Here is a 19,270-nt window from a genome sequence, read left to right on the forward strand (position 1 = left end):
TGCTGCTTTCTTCTTGCTCTCTCTCTTTCCGGTTTCACTTGCTCTGGGGGAAAGTTACCTTCACACCATGAGGACACCCAAGCAGCCCTATGGAAGGCACATGGTGAAGAACTGAGGCTTTCTGCCAATGGCTATGTGAGTGAGCCATGTTGGAGTGGATCCTACAGGCCCAGTCGAGTCTTCAGATACTGCAGCCGTGGCCAGCAGCTTGTCTGCAACCTCATGTGAGACCCTGAGCTAGAACTACCCAGCTAAGCTGATGCTCCTAGACTCTGATCCCTCAAAAACAATACGAAATAGTACAAGTTTGTTGTTTTAACGGATACATTTTAGGGTAATTCGTTACACAGCAATAGATAAGGAATACACCAAAGGTTGCTTTTTGAAGGTGGGTATTGCATATTTTTAGCTTGCAGGGCATATCCCTTGAGCATTGGTCTATGCCCAGGTTGGCCCCTGGGTTGCAGAACTGACTCTACCCCTCAGGTCATCGAACTTCCTTGGGCTTCAGTTTCCTCCAACATAATTCTGGGTTTAAAAGTTTATATTCCCACCTTGCTCTGAACTTCTTAGATTTTATGACTTAAAATTCTCAACTGCAATTATATACTATGATAAACAAACACAGCCGTGTGGTTAAAAGAGTAGCTAAAATTTAATCGAGAAGTTACGGTACCATTATGTTACAGCTTTATCAGAGAAAAAAACTTACATGAAAAACTTTCAAGGGAAAGCACATCTCATGTCTTACTTGGCTTTATTTCTCCCTGGGCCCCAGTACCTGGCATATAGGAGATACCTATTACAGAGGGTGCCTAATGTTCATTTGTGGCCCCTACTATAATCCAAGTTGGTTGTGGCATACAGCTTCTTAACTAGGGGTTCACAGACAATAATTCTTTCTGGGCACCGAAAGTACAGTGTGTTCTTGCCATTATGTGGGAGCTCCACTCTCATTAGCATTTAAAAGAGAACACTTATTAGCTGAACTACTAAATGTCCTTTATACAATATAATGAGTTTCATTGAAAAGAATCACCAGCTTAGCTAAGGAGAAATTTAAACACTTTGCCATCATTTATGAATTCAACCCTTCTAGGATGGTATTTTTAAACGTACTTTGAATGAAGGGAAGAAGAAAAGTGGTAGAAATCTTGACAAAAGAAATGTAATTATAGTTTTTTTAAAATGGCAATTCTATGCTTTATGAAGATATCTTTGATCTTACTTCTCAGAAGCCAGGGAGACAGGGGCATTGTTGCCCCCGACTTTCTCTCTGCACTGTGCCTCAGAACAGGTAACTGGGATGGAACGAGCTTGCTTTTGTTAAAAGTGATGGAGAAAAATTGCACAAAACCATAATCAAAAACCACTGTAATGCAAATCAATAAGGCAGAGGCACACTGCAGGAAACAAGCAATGGAATTATACTTGATCTTTCTTTCAGTATCTCAAGATTACCCTAGACATTTGCTTTGTACATCCAACTCATTACATTTAAATTAATGCATCATATCAGAATTAAATAAAACTATTAATTAGTATACATTGTTCCCCCTCTCTATTTTTTATCTTGGAATGTTAAAGGTCATAATTCATTCACTCATTCATTCATTTATTTATTAATTCAGCAACTCCTAAGTTCAAGACAAAACTAAATGGTAAATTTCCATAAACTTTTCATATAGACCACAACATCCTAAGAGATTATACAGGACAAAAGTATACCTAGAGCCACAGAAGGTTAAGATAAATTTAGATGTTACATATGTAAGCATTTATCAAAAGGACGTGTGGTGAGCAGGGAGATTGATGTCATGGGTTGATGTCATTTCCTTCATGATCCTACCTTCATTATCTTTGTAAGGCACAGATCTGATTATTATCATCATCTCTATGTCTAAAAGCCTTAAGCAAGTATGAGCCTTATAGAATATAGTTCTCCTAAACAGCACAGTGAGACACTAAAATGTCCACCTGAACTCACCTCTCCATTTTAATCCTCAACCCTGTCCCACACCTTTCCCTTTCCTGCTCCACAACCTATACCAGCAGCCCAAACCCACCCCTATCTACTTCCTCAAGGCAACCTGAGTCCCAGGCAGAGTGTGCTATCTCTCTGTTTCTAGGTCTTGTCAAGATCATTCTTAGTTTTCTGCTTTTGCATACTCTCTTCTCTTTGTTTTCATTTCCCATGAAATCTGCATGATAATCTCCGAATTATCTTTATAGCCATCTCTAAAACACCCAACCCACAATCAGCTTCCTGTGAACACCTTGCCTCCAGGGAGCAATTCAGTCCCCTGGTTGCCTTTTTTTTGCCTTTGTCTCCCTGGATTCTAGCATGGTGCCTGCCATGCAACCATGTGGTGCTTAGTCCACACTCGGTTCATGCTTGAAATGAAAAGCTGGGAAGCCCTTCAGTCAGACCCTGACACTGAGTGGTAGCAATGTAAGCTTTGTTCTCTCCACCCCAAAGAAGCAGGCAGTCTTTGAAGAACCCATTACAATCACTCACGTAGGAACAGAGAATTTTTCCAGAAAAAAGTATCCAGCCCTCAGTGAAACTTTTCACCCCAGGATAAATCAAGGACTTTGATGTTCTACAGCTTCATCCTTGGATTTGATTTGACAGCTTATTAAAATGTCTACCCAACGATTTGTCAACAAGAGTAATGGCAAACTTTGACTGCTCCTCTCATCTCTATGCATTGCACTGTAATCAAGTGATCCCTGCCCATCCCAGTCTGGAAGAGGGAGCCAGATGCGTGTTTTATGCTCTATGTCAAGTCAGAGAATTATTAGGTTTACAGCATCCTCCTTAAAACCCAGTCATATAGTTCAATCATTCATTTTACAAAGGAGAAAACTGAAGCTCACAGGGGTTAAATTAATTATCCAAGGCCCCACCATTAGTTGTAGAGATAATGGACAAACTCCAGCTTTCTGGACTCTCGCTGAAGTGTTCTTTTCACCATATCATCTGGATTTCCCCACATTCCTGTTCTTTTTCTTGAATTTTTATTTTACAAAGTCATGCACAGCACATCTAATTTGGCTCCCATTGTCTTTTTTTTTTTATTATTGGAAATTTAAATTTGGATTTGCATTGCTGCTTTTCCATTCAATGGTGATAAACACTTAAAATATCATCTGGGGGAATGGAAATAAAATAAGCATCTGGAAAGAATGTGCTGTAATGAAGATGTCATTGTTTGCCCATAAATGCTAGGCAAAGAATCCGGCTTTTCAAAAATAAATGCACGAAAACATCTATGTCCATCTCGATCTATATTTTAATAAAAAAATTAAAATGCACTGAAAGACTTTCAAAGATGACAGAATTAAATATAAGATAAATGACTAATTAGCTGAAAGGATAATAAAGATAGCCAAACATTCATTCATTCATTCACTCATTCATCTATCCATCCACTCAAGGTTTACTGAATAAATGATGTTAAGCCCCCCAACTGCTACTAAACCCATTTACTAATCAAAGAATAGTAAAAGACAAAACAGTTTGAATTACAAATCAAAAAATCTAAGTTAAAAATTTCCCTCTGCCACTCATAAGTCTCGGCAAACCCTCTAACACACGGTCTTCTACTCTGTATTATTCCCATCAGCATACAAAAGTACTGTTATTTCTCCCACCTTAAAAATAAAACGATTTGTCTTTCGGCCTCACTTTTCCCTCCAGCTATCATCTCATTTCTTTGCTCCCCATCCTTTGAAAGACTCGTCTATACACACAGTTTCCAATTTCTTTCCTTCCATTCTATCTTGAACCCATTACATTCAGGCTTTTACCCTGACATTCCACCAACACGGTTCTTATCAATGTCATCAATGACATTCATGTTCTTCACCTTACTTGACCTTTCAGCAGTATTTGACACCATTCATCATGCTCCTTCTGGAGACTCTCCATCTGACTCCCAGGACACCATACTTTCTTGGTTTTCCTTCTCCCTACTGGCTTCTCCCTCTCGGTCTCCTTTGCTGGTTCCTGACTTCTTACCACCATTGGAGTGCCTCAAAGCTTGGTTCTTGGATCTCTCCTCTAGTACTTCCTTAGAGATCTCATCCAGCCTCATGTTTTCAATATCATCTCTATCCTGGTGACTTCTAAAATTATACTTGTAGCCTAAACTTCACTCCTGAACTCCAGAATTCTTTGTCCAACTGGCTATCAACAGCTTTGCTTTGTGGACTAATACACATCTCAAATGTAACAAATCAGCACTTGGTTGTCGATTGTCCCTCAAATGTGCTATCTTGCAATCTTCTCCAGTTAATACGTGACACCTCCCTTCTTTTAAAATTTAAATCGTATCATGCCACACCTGAACTTAAAAGCCTCTGGTGTTTTCCCACCTTGTTCAGGCTTCCCAGGACCCGTCCCTTGTCACTGCTCAGATATTGTCTTTCATGCTCTCCCCTGGTACACTCCACCTCAGCCACATTGGTCACCTGTCCCAGGGTGCCATTGTGTATGTGGTTCCCAATTTCTGGATGGCTCTGCCCCAAATGTCCACGTAGCTCCCTCTTTTCTTTCTTTCAAGGATCACCTTCTTTTTGAGGCCTTCCTTGGCCACCCTGTTTAAAGGAGCAACTCTGCCTTCCCATATACACATACTCCTTCCTCCCTTCCTTGCTTTATCATTGGCCTTATAACTTACCGTGAATGCTCTGTATGTTTTGCTTATTTATTTTGATTACTCCAAACTCCTCTACTAGCAATTCTTTTTGATTCACTCTTGTATCCCAGCACCTTGAAGAGTGGCTGGCACAAAATAGGTTCTCACAAAATATTACATGAATGAATGAAGGTAATCAGTGATAATAAGAAGAGCTACCACTTAGGTAGAGAAGTAAGTAAAAATTAAATAAGTACTTTGTACATGTTAATGCATCATAGATGTTAATTATTTAAATTAACATTATACACCCATGTGTATCTGTTGGAAGTAATTTTTAGGTGGAAACTGCAGGAAGGGAAGGAGAAATTCTAATTAAAAGGGATGGTAGATCTGTGATAAACCATAATGGAAAAGAATATGAAAAAGAATGTATATATATGTATTACTGAATCACTTTGCTGTACAGCAGAAATTAACACAACATTGTAAATCAAATACACTTGAATAAAATAAATTAAAAAAAAACAAACCCAAAACCTTGGAGGGAAAATTAAAGGATACCCTTTAATCTTTAAAAAAAAAAAGGATGGTAGAGAAGTACATGGTTTTGCAAGTCAGCCTCAGGCAAGGAAGAGACAGCTGATGGAAACACCCTGGAATCTGGCCCAGATTATCAGCTCCCTGGCCTGCCTAGGGGGTGAGGGCATGAGGGAGGAAGGGGTTGGGAGGCAGGCCGGGACTTGTGTGAGTGGGGTCAGGAGGTCGGTATGTGGTCTTCTGGATGCTTCAGGGTGAGACGTCTAGGCTCACAGACTGCCCTGTGCTGATGTCCATCTCGAGCATCTCTAACGGTTCTTAGTTTCTAGGTCAAGAGCCAGGGCTTGCAGTATTTGTCTGTCTCTAGGGCTAGATGTGCACACCCTAAAGTAAGCAAACCGCTTTGAGTCCAGGGAAAGGGTTGCCACGTATGTTCATATACTCTTTACTAGAGTGCTGTGCTATGAAAATAGAAATCCTCATGGTGGGTAATAGCACCAGAATGTCTCTATTATGCTGCTTTGTGCCTAACACACAGTGATGCAACATGTTTCTTCATGGCTTGGAGTGAAAATCAATTCACCGGCATCTAGATGGTCATTATCAGTTACAAAACATATTTTAATGTAAAACTGCAGTTTTAAAAAGGCACTCTAATTCTTGAAGCTACAAAGGATATATTAATTCTCAAAAGTCTTTGTATCCAGATATAGCCATTTCATTAGCTGATCTAGGCACAGTCCAGGAATAAAATTCTTTTGTAAATCATATTACCTAAGGATTTTTTTTATATATATAAATTTATTTATTTATTTATTTTTGGTTGAGTTGGGCCTTCCTTGCTGCACACAGGCTTTCTCTAGTTGTGGTGAGCAGGGGCTACTCTTCGTTGCGGTGCGCGGGCTTCTCATTGCTCAGTAGTTGTGGAGCACGGGCTTAGCTGCTCCGCGGCATGTGGGATCTTCCCAGACCAGGGCTCGAACCCGTGTCCCCTGCATTGGCAGGCCGATTCTCAACCACTGTGCCACCAGGGAAGCCCATAACTAAGGATTTTATAACACAAAGTTGATTTTCATTGATTTTTTCCTACACTTCACTAATTGACTTCCTTCACTCCCATTAAACAGTCCTGGGGACAGGGGCAAAGAGGCTATTTCTCCCACTGACAACGAACACAACTCAGGGAGATGCAGAGGAAGATAATGTATTCTGTAACCATGTGTTGTCATATAATACTTTCTAAACCTTTGCCCGTTTCTAAAGGAAACAGTGGCAATCTCTATAATACCTGCCTCAGCTTTTCTTTACAATTTATAATTGGTTTCCCACATGGAGTTTAAACTTTGCTTGCTACATTGGTGCAGATGTGGCCAAGGACTTCTGATCTGTGAAGTTCATTAAAGGACTTGATCTCATTTTTTTTTTAAATGGTGACCTCAGACTCTATATACTAGAGTGGGGAATATGTGTGTAGATGTATGCATATATATTCATGTATAAATGTGCACAGTTGCTATGTATGCATATATTGAGAGAAAAAATAAATAGAAAATGAGAGATCCTGAAAGAAAAAATGTGAGAAAGGTATGAGAAGGGAAGGGAAGGGAATTAACATTCATTAAGCTCCTACCATGAACCAGACACCCTGGAAAGAAGACGATGGGGGGAACAAAGATGGAGGGATGCAATTATCTGGATGTTAAAGAATGAACTTGTAAAAATCTCCTTCCCTAAAGGAGACTGCTGTAAAAATGGATGCTGGCAGCCCATCAGGGAGTGCTTGTCAAGCCATTCAGAGGAGAACAGAAGGCTGTGGGGCACTGATTTTGGCTTTGTCTCCCCTAGGTGCTGGGCTGCTGTCTCGCCATGAGATGAGTTATCTTTGAAGTTCTGCTGAGAGGTCTAGATAGCGTGACTTAAAAGTGCAAGTCCCTAAACAGAGTTCAGCCTTTCAGAATACAAATGCTCAGAGAACCATATGAGGTCAGGAAAAACCAGCCCAAGATATTTCCCTTTAAATTCTAGAGAATGCTAGTAGTCTCCATAATTAAAAGGATCCTAGGAGACTATGTGTTGGAAGTTTCTAGGTATTGGTATCAGTTTTTTGGTTCATTTTTTAAAATTGGGGCTCCTTAAAATGTCTGTAAGTGCATCTTCTGAGTCCTCTGATGGGCAGAGATAAGGGTGACCTTGCAGAGTCCCTGCTGGGTAGGTGGGAGATGGGCTCAGGTCCAGCTGAGCTTGGGACATGACAAAGAGAGAAGGATGAAAACAATAGCCATTTTACAGAGCTTTAAGGTAAGTCTTCGAAAACTGTTTAGGAATTCCTAGCCGATCACAGGTTTGCTTAGATGTCTTTTTGGTGTTTTTCCACTCCCACTGCCCCAACATCAGATGTTCTCAGCATCATTGGGCTTATTATAGGAGCCTATCTACCTCCATTTGCATTTTGGGATAGATTGCAGTAATTTGGTTCTATTCTTCATAATTTTCTATATCCATGTTTCTTGTCATGTAACTTTACAGTGCTCTCCCACTGTGAGCTAGTGACCTGCTCAGCCCCTTGACCCTGGGTTCAGCCATGTGATTTTCTTTGCCTATAGGATGTTTAGGAAATGTGATGCAAGCAGAAGCTTGAAATGAACTGGCACACGGGGATTTGTTCTTCTGCCAGGAGAAGAATGACAGACATAGGGCACTGGTTAAGGTGCTCTAGCCAAGCCCACTCTAGCATAGAGCCCCACCAAACCCACAGACAGTGAATCATCCTAGTTGAGACAAGTAAAGCCACCCAGATCAACCCAGATCAAAAGAGCTAAGCCCTGCAGATGCACGATAAATAAGTGTTTATTGCTAAATGCCACTGGGGTTGCTTGTTATACAGCACAAGCTAGTTGATACAAATGCCATTTGATCCATGCTCTTCTTGTCTGTCAGTTGATATTTCTAAAATGGAACTTCAATTACCTGAAAATTACTCTACCTAAGACACTTCAATGACTTCCTGTTATGGGCTGAGTGATGTCGTCCTAAATTCATATGTTGAATTCCTAACCCCCAGTACCTCAGGATCTGACCTTATTTGGAAATAGGGTCCTTGAAAATGTAATTAGTTAAGTTGAGATGAGGTCATACTGGAGTAGGGTGGGTCCCTATTCTAGTATGACTGGTATCCTTATAAAAAGGGTAAATTTAGAGACAGACATGCTCACAGGGAGAATGCCTTGTGAACGTGAAGGCAGAGATCAGGGTAATGTGTCTACAAGCCAAAGAACACCAAAGATTGTCAGAAAACCACCAGAAGGTAAAAACAAGGAATAGAACAGATTCTCCCTCAGAACCCTCAGAAGGAACTAATCCTACCTATACCTTGATCTCAGACTTCTACCTTCCAGAACTGTAAGACAATAAATTTCTGTTGTTAGAGCCACTTCCCATTACCTTTAGGTTAAAGTCTAAACTTCTTCACAAGGTATGAAAGTCCTTCCATAAGCTGGTCTCTGGCTGTGTATGCAGTCTCATTGCATACTGTATTCCACTAGCTTCAGCCTTACCCCATTCACTAGCCACACAGAACTATTTAAAGTGCTCCAATCAACTGCTTCAGAGCTTTTGTCCATGATACAACCTTGGCCTCGAATGCCCTTCCTGCTACCTTCTCATCCCCCACTGGATCCCACATCTTTACCTAATTAACTTCTATTTGCATTTCAAGCTCCAGATTGGGCTATCATCTCTGGCAACTTTCTCATCACCTTCCCTGTCCTAACCATGGGAGGAGGCCCTATTGAATTCTCCCCAAACAACCTAGATAGACATTTCTATCTCAGTACTTATCACACTGTGGATAATTAATTGCTCACTGCACATCTCTATCGTTCTCAACAGACTTGATAATGAACCACTTAAAGGCAGGGTCATATATTATCTGCCCTTTTATTCCTTGTACCCAGCACGGTGCTTGACACAAAGTGGTGATGCAGCAAATGTTTGTGGAAGGAATCTGTGAGTGTTTATGCGCCAACATCAAAACAGATGTGTTCCTGGCATATGGGAGATACATTCTGCTTATGTGACAACTGGCAGTTGAGTTTACTTGGAAGCAAAAGCACCCAATTAAAGACCAAACATTACTTCCTTATCCTTCTTCATTTCCTTCTTTCTATAAAACTACCCAATCTCACATGCTTTATAATGCTTTTAGATGTAAGTGACTGTGAATTATTACTGACGGTGGGCCTTTCATCTTCAAGACTGACAGTCTACGTTCCACATTTCTCAGGAGGGAGAGACCATTATAACTATATTTTTGCTTACCAAGAGAATTGTTAATAGTTATCCTAAAGAAAAAAAAAATCTATAAATATCCAACCTATAACGAAGACTTCAGCTTACTGTCTTCCTCTACTAATGAAATTCTTTCCAAGTGCCCTGCCAGAGTTGCTACGTAACCATTACACTGAGAAAAGAGACAAAGCCTGTAGTGAGCTTTTTCTTTTACCTGTTTAGTCCTCATTTTGGAATCCAACGACAGATTGTTGTAGGTATAATGTGCCTGTGTGACTCCACAGAAGAGAACAGCAACTATCCCTGAAATTTAAAAACATACCAGTCAAAATCAATTTTCTTTCCCATCTAAGTCAAAGGGGTAGGGCTATCCCAGCTGGAAAACAGACCTGGTATCAGTAGAGTTAAAATTGCTAATAATTATGGTGATGAAACCTTTGGTAAACCTGGCTGCTTACTTTAAACATGGAACTTAACAGGATTAAAGTTAAAGAAAAGCATTAAGAAGTAGATTCTTCCTGGGGATAAATGATTCTCTGGTCATTAGTTAGGAAAGTTATACTTGGAAACCCATGAACAAAAGACTGTATAGTTAATTCCAGGCCTCTCACAGCTACTGCCAACTACTCGGCTGCATTTTATACTAAATGCTGGCATATTTGCTTAGACATTTGCTTTCCACTGTGTACCTTCAGGAGCCTGAGAAGTTCCTATCATACCATAATTTAGTACTAAAAACCACGAGTCATAAACCTAAGACATCTACAAGGGTTCAGTTGCCTCGGCCAATACTCCTACTTGCCAAGCCCAGAAAGAGATCCTTGTTTGCCTCTACACCTCCTTGGCAAAGCTGGGGGCTTTGTCTTTCTGCTGCTGGATAATCTCGTGAACACATCCAAGGCACACACTCCTTGAAGGTAAGCTGGTCTGTTCTTGCGTGCTTCTTATCCACAGTGGGCCCTCAGCTGCTTCTTGGCTGGTTGCAGGATTTATTTCTTAAGCCATCATTATACCCAGCTTTAAATGTTACATGAAGCCACACACACACTAGATGCTGTCTGGGGACAGAGGAGGAGCAACCATGGGACAAATGTGTTATTTGTCCCTGGGCTCTGTTATTCTCTGTGTTATTGCCCCTGAGCTGGGGTGGGGAAGCCGTAGGGGCTGTATTCTACCTTGGATTAGAGATTTGATTAGCTATGGGAAATTGGGCATAGAGGAGGGCTTTGGGAAAAACACAAGATGTAAGTAGTCTTCAACCCAAACCAAGGGGATTGAATTGAATTTTAAACAGCACACTCTTTCCAACTAAAAAACACTCATAAATTAAATGCTGATGATTCTTAAGAGTATAGAGATATGTGAACTGAATACTGACATTTCAAATGAAATAAAAATTCTGCAGTAAAGAATTTTAAAGAACCAAGCATATTTTTTATATGTACACTGTATGCTTCTATTTATATGTTGGTTATTTTGGGTGTTGGCTTTGGATAAAATATTGCTAAGACATATTTGTCTAATACATTTACATCACTTATTTCCTTCTAATATTATGCTTCAAACTTTTAGGCAAAAGAATAAAAACAGGGCTTCCCTGGTGGTGCAGTGGTTGAGAGTCTGCCTGCTAGTGCAGGGGACACGGGTTCGAGCCCTGGTCTGGGAGGATCCCACATGCCGCGGAGCGGCCGGGCCCGTGAGCCACAACTACTGAGCCTGCGCGCCTGGAGCCTGTGCTCCGCAACAAGAGAGGCCACGATAATGGGAGGCCCGCGCACCGCGATGAGGAGTGGCCCCCGCTCACCGCAGCTAGAGAAAGCCCTCGCACAGAAACGAAGACCCAACACAGCCACAAATAAATAAATTAAAAAAAAAAAAAAATGCCACCTCAAAATATGCCACTTTGGCATAAATATGGTTAAAAAAAAAAAAAAGAATAAAAACAGCTAGGGAATTGTGCCAAGAAATAATATATGCAGTAAGCATTTATATAGTTGCTTTGGGTAACTTTTCAGTTTTCTAGCCTCTCTTCAGAAATTCAAAGAAAAAAATGCTTATGAAATACTATATTTCACTCTTCACAGAATTTCTATTAAAAAACAACCAGTACCAGGGAAACTTTGGGGGTACTGAAGTACTTCAAGGACTTCGAGGAACTAGGAGGATTGCCATGCATGTTGTTTTGTCATCAAGTAGTTTTCTTTCTTTATTTAAAAATGCAATTTATCTACCTCTGCTGATGCAGCAGTCTGTTGGAGGTTTTTCTGGGTGAGGTTTAGCCGACCTCCCACTGTTGTGGGAATGTTTTGACTATATATTGATCTGCGGAGAAGTAGTGAATAAAAAGGGAGGGGGGGTGTGGGTAGTGCACAAATGCATTCTGAGAACAAAAAGAAGTAACAAAGAATAAAGGATAGGTAAGGGCCCTAAGATTGGCTGAATGCTTATTGTGGGCAAGCAACACACTAGTTTTATTCACATCATCTTATTTATTTCATTGATTTATTATCTCACAACAGGCTTCGTACGATTCACCAGCCCTTCCCGCTCTCTTCCCCTCCTCAGTAATAGCATCTCCATTCTTCCTGCTGCCCAGGCAAAAAACTCTGGGAACACTCTTTACTTCTCCCCTCTCTGTACGTCAGCAATGCTGTTGACGGGTCCTTCAAAACCTACCCGGCACGCAATCACCTCTCAACACCTCTGCACTAACACCCTTTTCTAAAGCCACCATCATTTTCTGCCTGGATTACAGCAAGAGCTTCCCAATTGCACCTCCGACCCCGTCTCCCTTGTTGGCCCCCCACAGTCTACCTTCCACCCAGCAGCGCTAGTGAATCTTTTAAGACAATTCAGATCATGTCAGTCCTCTGCTCCCAGCTCTGTAATGGAAACCCATAACAAGCAGGCCCTGTAGGATCTAGTCCTGTTCCCTCCTCCCCTCCCCACAGCTCCCTGACCTCCGCTCTTACCATGCTCCCCCCTTGTCACACACCGTCTTCGTCTTCGCTAAGCAGGTTCCACCACAGGGCCCTTGCATGTCCGGTTCCCACTGTTTGGAAAAGTCTTCTCCAGACATCCACATGGCCCCCTCCTTTCCTTAAGATGTTACATTATCAGACTGGCCTCTGCTATGCACTGTATAAAAATAATCCCTCTCGTCGTTCTCTATTTGCCTACCTTGACCTATTTTTTTAATATTATTTACTGCCACCTAACATTTTATATATTTATAGGTTTATTTTCTGCCTTCCTGCACTGCAGTGGAAAGCTCAGGGAGTGCAGAGTGATTCACTGGCCCCCAGCCATTAGAGCAATGTCAGGCACATGGTAGGCACTCCACATATTTGCTGAATAAATAAATGAACATTCCTATCACCAGGTAACAAGAAACCAAAGTAATTTACTCAAGGTCACCTTGAAAGTGGCAGAGCTAAGATTCAAAATTCCACAGACTCCCTGTACTTTTCTGCCTGTATTAGACCCTCCAGGAATGTTTTAAGGTAACCTTAAGCCATCTAAAAAATATCATTTCTGATGTCCCAGGGAAAGGGTCAGAGATTTGATGATAAAGATTATATACCTGAGTTGGCTGGACATCTCCTTTGAGGATATTTTCTCCAGTAGCTCCACTGGTTTTCCCATTAGAACACTAATACGCAAAGTTTCTGCTAATATTTTTTGAGTTTTGTCTACAGATATGTCACACGAGCAGCAAACAATGGAGAGTCTGCCTACATGACCAGAGTCTTGGTGTTGTAATTAAAATAAAACAACAAAGCTGATCTGACCCTTAGCGTTAGCATACATAATCCTAATTCTATGGCTTGGTAATTAATTAACTCACACAAATTAAAACACATTTTGAAAATGTTTCACCTGAATACATCTATTAGCTATAAAATTCTCTGCCATCTAAAACAGATTGACAGTTGCCAGTTTTCTACCTTACAAAAGTATATTTTAATTGCCACTATATTTTTACATCCCTGTGCCTGCTAGCCCTAGTTGTACCACTGTTATGTGAGGCCCTAGACCACTCTCTTACATGCTCTGGATCTCAGATTCTCAGTTGTAAAAAGGAGGGGGAGGGGGACTAAGTGTTCCTTGTGCAGGTCTGTGAACTAGTGTCTCAGCTCCAAGCCCACCCTCCTGTGCTGGCTCTGTGATCCTGAGGCTGGGGCTCTCCAGACTACATCTTCCTTTGCCTGATGGGCTCTGTCAGCTGCATCTCAGCAATGGTTCTTCACCACAGCTTTGGCAGCTGGTCCCAGCCTTGTTTTCTCTTTTTGTTTTTTGTTGTTTTCCTTCACTTCCAGACCAGCCTCCTGGGACCCCCTCAGAGAAAGCACCAGCAGTCAGGCAGTGTCCTCAGAGGTCTGGGGCCCAGCTCCATGGTTCCTTCTTGGGAGCTTCTAGATTCTCTTCCCTTTGCTCCCCCAGTCCAAGGGGTCACACTTGCTTCTTGCAGTGACGACCTCTGTGCTGCCTCAGTGCCCCTTTTTTACTTTCGCAGCTCTTGCTAACTATAAAAATTTTTTTAAATTGTATTTTTGTGTCTTATTCTCCATTTTTTCTTTCTGTGACTTTCTAGAATTGACATGATTCCATGAAATAATTTTAGGGTCATGGAACAATTATCTATTAAGAATGTTTAAGGAGTTACAAATTTTTTTCTTTATTTTAAAATTATTTTTTAATCCCAGCAACACTGGAATATAAAAGAAATCAGTTAACATGGAATAAATTGATGATATATTTTACTATCAAATAGTTCAAAAATTCTTTCCCCCTCTAAAAATCAAAACACAACAAAACAAACAAATTGCATCCTTTGATCAAAATGTTATAGAACTGGAAATTAACAAAAAGCATAGCTACATAAATGTATCCATTAGAGATTTTTAACTGTATTCTTTTAAATAAAATTGGAGTTGAAGATGAAATCAAATTTGAAATTTTAGCTTGTGTAGAGATAAATAACAGTAAGTGTATAGTACATTTCTTATCAAAACCAATGGGATAAAACCAAAGGATTATTCAGAGGAAAGGTTATAGTCTAACATGCATTCTATTAGAAAAAATAAAAGGAAAATAAATGGACTATTTACCTAAAGAATCTAGACAAAAGACATAAAAATGGAACCAAAGACAGTAGAATTAAAAACTTAATAAAGAAAAATGAAAAAATACAGCCAAAGAGAACATTCCTAATAACCATATGGTTCATGCCTCTCAGGCCTTGGGGTCCCTCAGGTGTCCATCCTCCCCAGGCTGCCGTTCTCTGGCTGTGGCTGCAGGTATGCAATGTGAGATGTTGGCCAAGGGCTTCAGCCACCTAAGACTCAGTTTTCTCATTTGGATAGGGCCCACCTGTCTCACAGGTCTGTTCTAAGTATAAAGCAATACAATGGATTTTAAAATGATTTGTAAACTAAACACTAAAAAGTAAATATAAGGTTTTACTATAATTACTAGAAGTAGGTGAAAGGAAGAAGACATGAAAAGAAGGAATGACCCAGAGAAGCTCATTACAGGTCTAAACACAACAGCATTTCCTATTCAACAAGTTGCTGGGGGAAGAAATACAAAACATCTAGCACGTCTCACACATTTTATGTCCTTAATCATTATTTGTTGCCTTCTCCTCCACACCAACTCCTGCAACAAGGAAAAGCAGATGAAAATGTGTGCCTCACTCCTAGAAATCCAAACTTAGACAATTCTCAGTAATACTACAGTTAAGGTATCAGATTTTTGCAAGTTCTATCTATCTACTGAGATATTCAATGAGGAAAGCATGGGTTATGGATACGGGGAATGCAAGGATGAATAAACCCAGTCCTAGACCTCAAGTAGCTTTATGTCTCCTACCAGAGACAACACATACACAGAGATATCTAAAAGCAGGTAGAATGAAGTAAGTGATAAGAAAATGGGAATTCTGAAGGAGTGATTTCTTTGGGGCTGGGGAAAGTGGGAGAGAGATGGGGAAAGTTTTCCTAAAGGACACAGAGGCATTTAGGTCTTGGAAGATAAGAAGAATTTGGAGGTGCAGGGTTGGGGGTAGGGAATTCAATGTGAGTGAAGGGCAAAAGCTAGGAAACTATGTGGCATGTCCCAGGAACATGCAGTTTACCTGCACACTTTGGGTTTGAATCTGTTATAGGTTAGGGAATAAATACACGTTGAATTAATTAATTACATTTTTCCAAATACGAAACTTAGAAGAAACATCTAATATGCTCTATGTTTAAAATGATCAAACTAATTATTATAAGTATGAAAGTATTTCTCTTACATGCTGTATTAGTCCTAGTATCCATAAAATAGAACTATGAAACATCTAATATGTTGATCTTCTGCTGGCAAACATTACTGCATTTTCTTTCCTAACTGAGGTAAAATCTGATCATTCTGCTTCCATCTCTTCTGAAGAACACAAGCGGTCATTAAATGCAACTACGAGGGTTGCATGTCTAAGGTTTTGGTTTCAAGTTGTATTTATGGGGCCCTGTAGCAATGACAAGTGGAAACAAGTACATACATCCAGATCCACAGGGACGGAGCATGCTCAAAAATATCTGAGAACTAAAATAGAGAAGGAGCTCTGAAAGAAATCAAGAAGTGGCTTAGAGAAAATAACAATAAGAGTTTCTGACTCACGTGTGTGCTCAAAATTGCCTTTCAGTTTGCACAGTGAGCTTTCAGTGGTGGGCAAGATCCCTAAAGAGCTGTCTGCAAGGACTCATTTGTGCAATTTTGAATAAGAACTAGAACCGATACTTTATAACACTAACTAAAAGAGCTGTATGACAAACCACAAAGAGGTACACAGTTAAATTCAAATTATTGGCAAGCAAAGGAGTTTAGAAAACAGCATGAGGAGGTCTGTAATTCTTTGGGAAGAATAATGATTCTGCTGGCAACTAAATTCTTTCCAGAGAGATCAATTTTGAGAGGACAATTAGCTCCTTTTGGTTAACAGAACACCATTTACACTCTTCTCCATGATTCCCACTTCTGGACCTTCTCAGAAAGCATTAGTGTTACTAATGCTTGTGTATATACAATATTTAGTAACATTAACCTATGCTTACACACATCACACACAAACCTATGCTTACAGGACATCAAGGTTCATTGTGTGGTTGTAAATTATGTAAGAAAAAATGTACTACAATGGGTGTCAGGAGATCTGGGATCTATCTGGCATAGTTCGGACACTTAACTAGTTGAATGACTAATGCAATTCAAATTCATTGCCTGGTCCATTGTTTTCTTCTCAAAGAATTAAAGAAGATGGTCTGCATTAGTGTTCTTTAGATTGGGGTATGCAAGAAACCCACTGAAGGGCAGAAGAAAATATAAGAACTTCATAAATTTTTTAAACTTTTTATTTTATATTGGAGTACAGTTGATTAATAATGTGATAGTTTCAGGTTCATAACTTTTAATTAGAACTTTTGTGTATTTTAAGGTAAGTAAGTACCATTGTGGGCAAAAAAATACGCTTGTGTGCAGATAAGTGCATGATAAAACTATCTTATTTTATTTTTTTATGATAAGGGTCAAGAAACTGTGGTAAATACTGCTCTAGATGATCTCTAAGCACCTTCCCATCTTAAGTGTCTGTGATCTGAATTGCTGTTTTGCTTCAAGGACTGCATATATGGAATTGAAGAATTACATGGGACCCCCACGGCCTCATGTGGACTTCCTGACAACTAGATTACCTTCTCGACCTAGATCTCCTCAAAGGCTGGGTCTATGACCTCCTTCTTTGTATTGCTCCCCATCCCATAACAGTGCCCAGTAGACATCAGACACTCAAGTGCAGGTTTGTCAAAGTAATGAATCTCTATTTCAAGAAATATTTATCTGCTCTAAAAAGAGAATGAAGGAGAAATTATTTTTGATCCTCACATACAAATAGATGTTTATCTGGACTTATTAGTGGCAGAGTCTATTTTCTTCTAACATTTAACTTTTCTTATTCAAGACTATTGTCACGTACGGTCTCTGCTACTAATAACATTATTCAGTAGTTCTTTTCTCATTAAAAGTTGATGAAGACTTCAGATACAGAAGCTGAAAAATAAACATCTGCCACATGGAGCATGATTTTCTTTGACATTAAATGCAGACTTGAGGGGTTTCTAAGACTGGAGAATATTGCATTTCTGGACAGGAAATATTGATTATATCATCAGAACACAGAAAGAGAGGGAGTGAGAAAGAAAAAAATGTGTCTTGCTCTCAGGCGGCACTCTGAGGAGTTTTAAGGTTGATGGGTTATTTTTCCATGCCACACTTTTATTTACTTTTGATCTAGTAAAACGAGACGTTTCTGACAGGTTTCCTACCACCACTGCTGAACGTGAACCTGGAACTGAGAAGTCAAAGATTTAACGAAATGGAAAACTCCTTCAGGGAATATGAAGGATTCCAAGTTTGCAAAGAATACAATTACCGTCTAGTTTACTATATTTGGCAATGCTACGGTTGGCAGATGAATGATGAGTCTGTGGGATACAAGAATATCAATATAGAAAACAGCACAAATCTATGTTCTTCTTTCTAGATCCTCCAGTGCAGAGGGTAGGCATGCAATTAAGATTACTTCCTGTCTGTGTTGCAAGGTTTATAAATTTCCATTTAAAACAAAAAATTCCTTTAATAATGTAGTAGTGAGTACTTATGCAAATTAACTTGAGGTCTGGAGGAGAAGAAAAATATCCTTTTGTTTAGATCCCTGGCTTTCCACCTCAAATGTTGGTGTTGTCAGGTTTACTCCTTTTCAGTTTTCATTTCCTTGGAGTCACTGAAAACATGTACACCAATGTCACCTAAATCTCTAGTCAGCGGCCTCATCCCAGATATCCATGTCCAATTGCCCACTGTACCTTTCCATGTAGAAGTTCCACACTTGTATAGAATCCAGAAGACTTTCAAATGAACTAATTTTTGTGTCTCTCTTTCTGCTACATGTATTCACTCACATTCCCCATTTTGGTGAAATGAACCATTGATTCATTTGATATAATTCCCAGTATCCTTGACTCCTCTTTCTCCTTCAACTGTGTTAATCATTCGTGCCATCTGTCTTCTGAAAATTTTCTACACGCCTGTGCAGGACATGAGCAACTTTCTCTTTTCCCTATGGCTGCTGGCACCGTGAGGAGATGTTAAGTAAAGACAGAAAACATTTACAGTGAAGAAAGCAGAGATAATTTGTCCACTATTCAAGTTACATGTGCAAGATTGTCTGAATATTGAAACGATGAGCTATTTGGTTCAAGAAAGTGCAGGTGTGAGTTAATGAGTTATTATGCTAGGAGATGTACTCTACACCTGTGTTTATTGAGATGGCATCTTTGCGTGTTTGCCCTTGGTTCAGCAAGCTAGTTAATAAATCCCCTTGAGAATTTTGGGTGTCTATTGCTACAGCTTGAATGCCTAATATTTTGAGCCTCTGGCTCTATTTTTGGCTGGGAAAACACTCAGTGCACCTCATTTGTTGGTGAATTGTTGGCTAATTAAGTTGGATTCATATGGTCCTGTCAATATGAAAGCAAGAACAGTCTGAAGCTGAGATGTCAGCTAATGACATGTATTTAGAAGCTAAAACCGGCCAGATTTGGGTTGAGAAACAATTCAAACTAAGTCCTCCTGGTGATTTGTTTTATTTACTGAGATCTAGAAATATATTTCCCATCCAGTCATGCAATGCATCAGTGGCAAGCCAAATGGAACACATTTATCTCTGAACTAGAAATCTTCTTAAGAGTTTCAGACAA

General features: G+C 39.9%; 1 protein-coding gene and 1 pseudogene across 3 annotated transcripts in view; both read right to left on the reverse strand.

The window, feature by feature from the left end:
• Positions 1–4,100, reverse strand: part of LOC118894455 — a 29,347-nt pseudogene extending 25,247 nt beyond the window's left edge.
• SLC9A9 (solute carrier family 9 member A9) overlaps positions 1–19,270 on the reverse strand; it is a 541,542-nt gene that overhangs the window by 252,789 nt on the left and 269,483 nt on the right. For all 3 annotated transcript variants that reach the window (XM_036851048.1, XM_036851049.1, XM_036851050.1), the window contains exon 9: positions 9,685–9,773. In XM_036851048.1, coding sequence (XP_036706943.1) covers positions 9,685–9,773 — 89 coding nt within the window. The remainder of the gene's footprint in view (positions 1–9,684; positions 9,774–19,270) is intronic.

Source organism: Balaenoptera musculus, chromosome 4, assembly GCF_009873245.2.
Source record: "Balaenoptera musculus isolate JJ_BM4_2016_0621 chromosome 4, mBalMus1.pri.v3, whole genome shotgun sequence".
In the NCBI taxonomy this organism is placed as follows: Eukaryota; Metazoa; Chordata; class Mammalia; order Artiodactyla; family Balaenopteridae; genus Balaenoptera; species Balaenoptera musculus.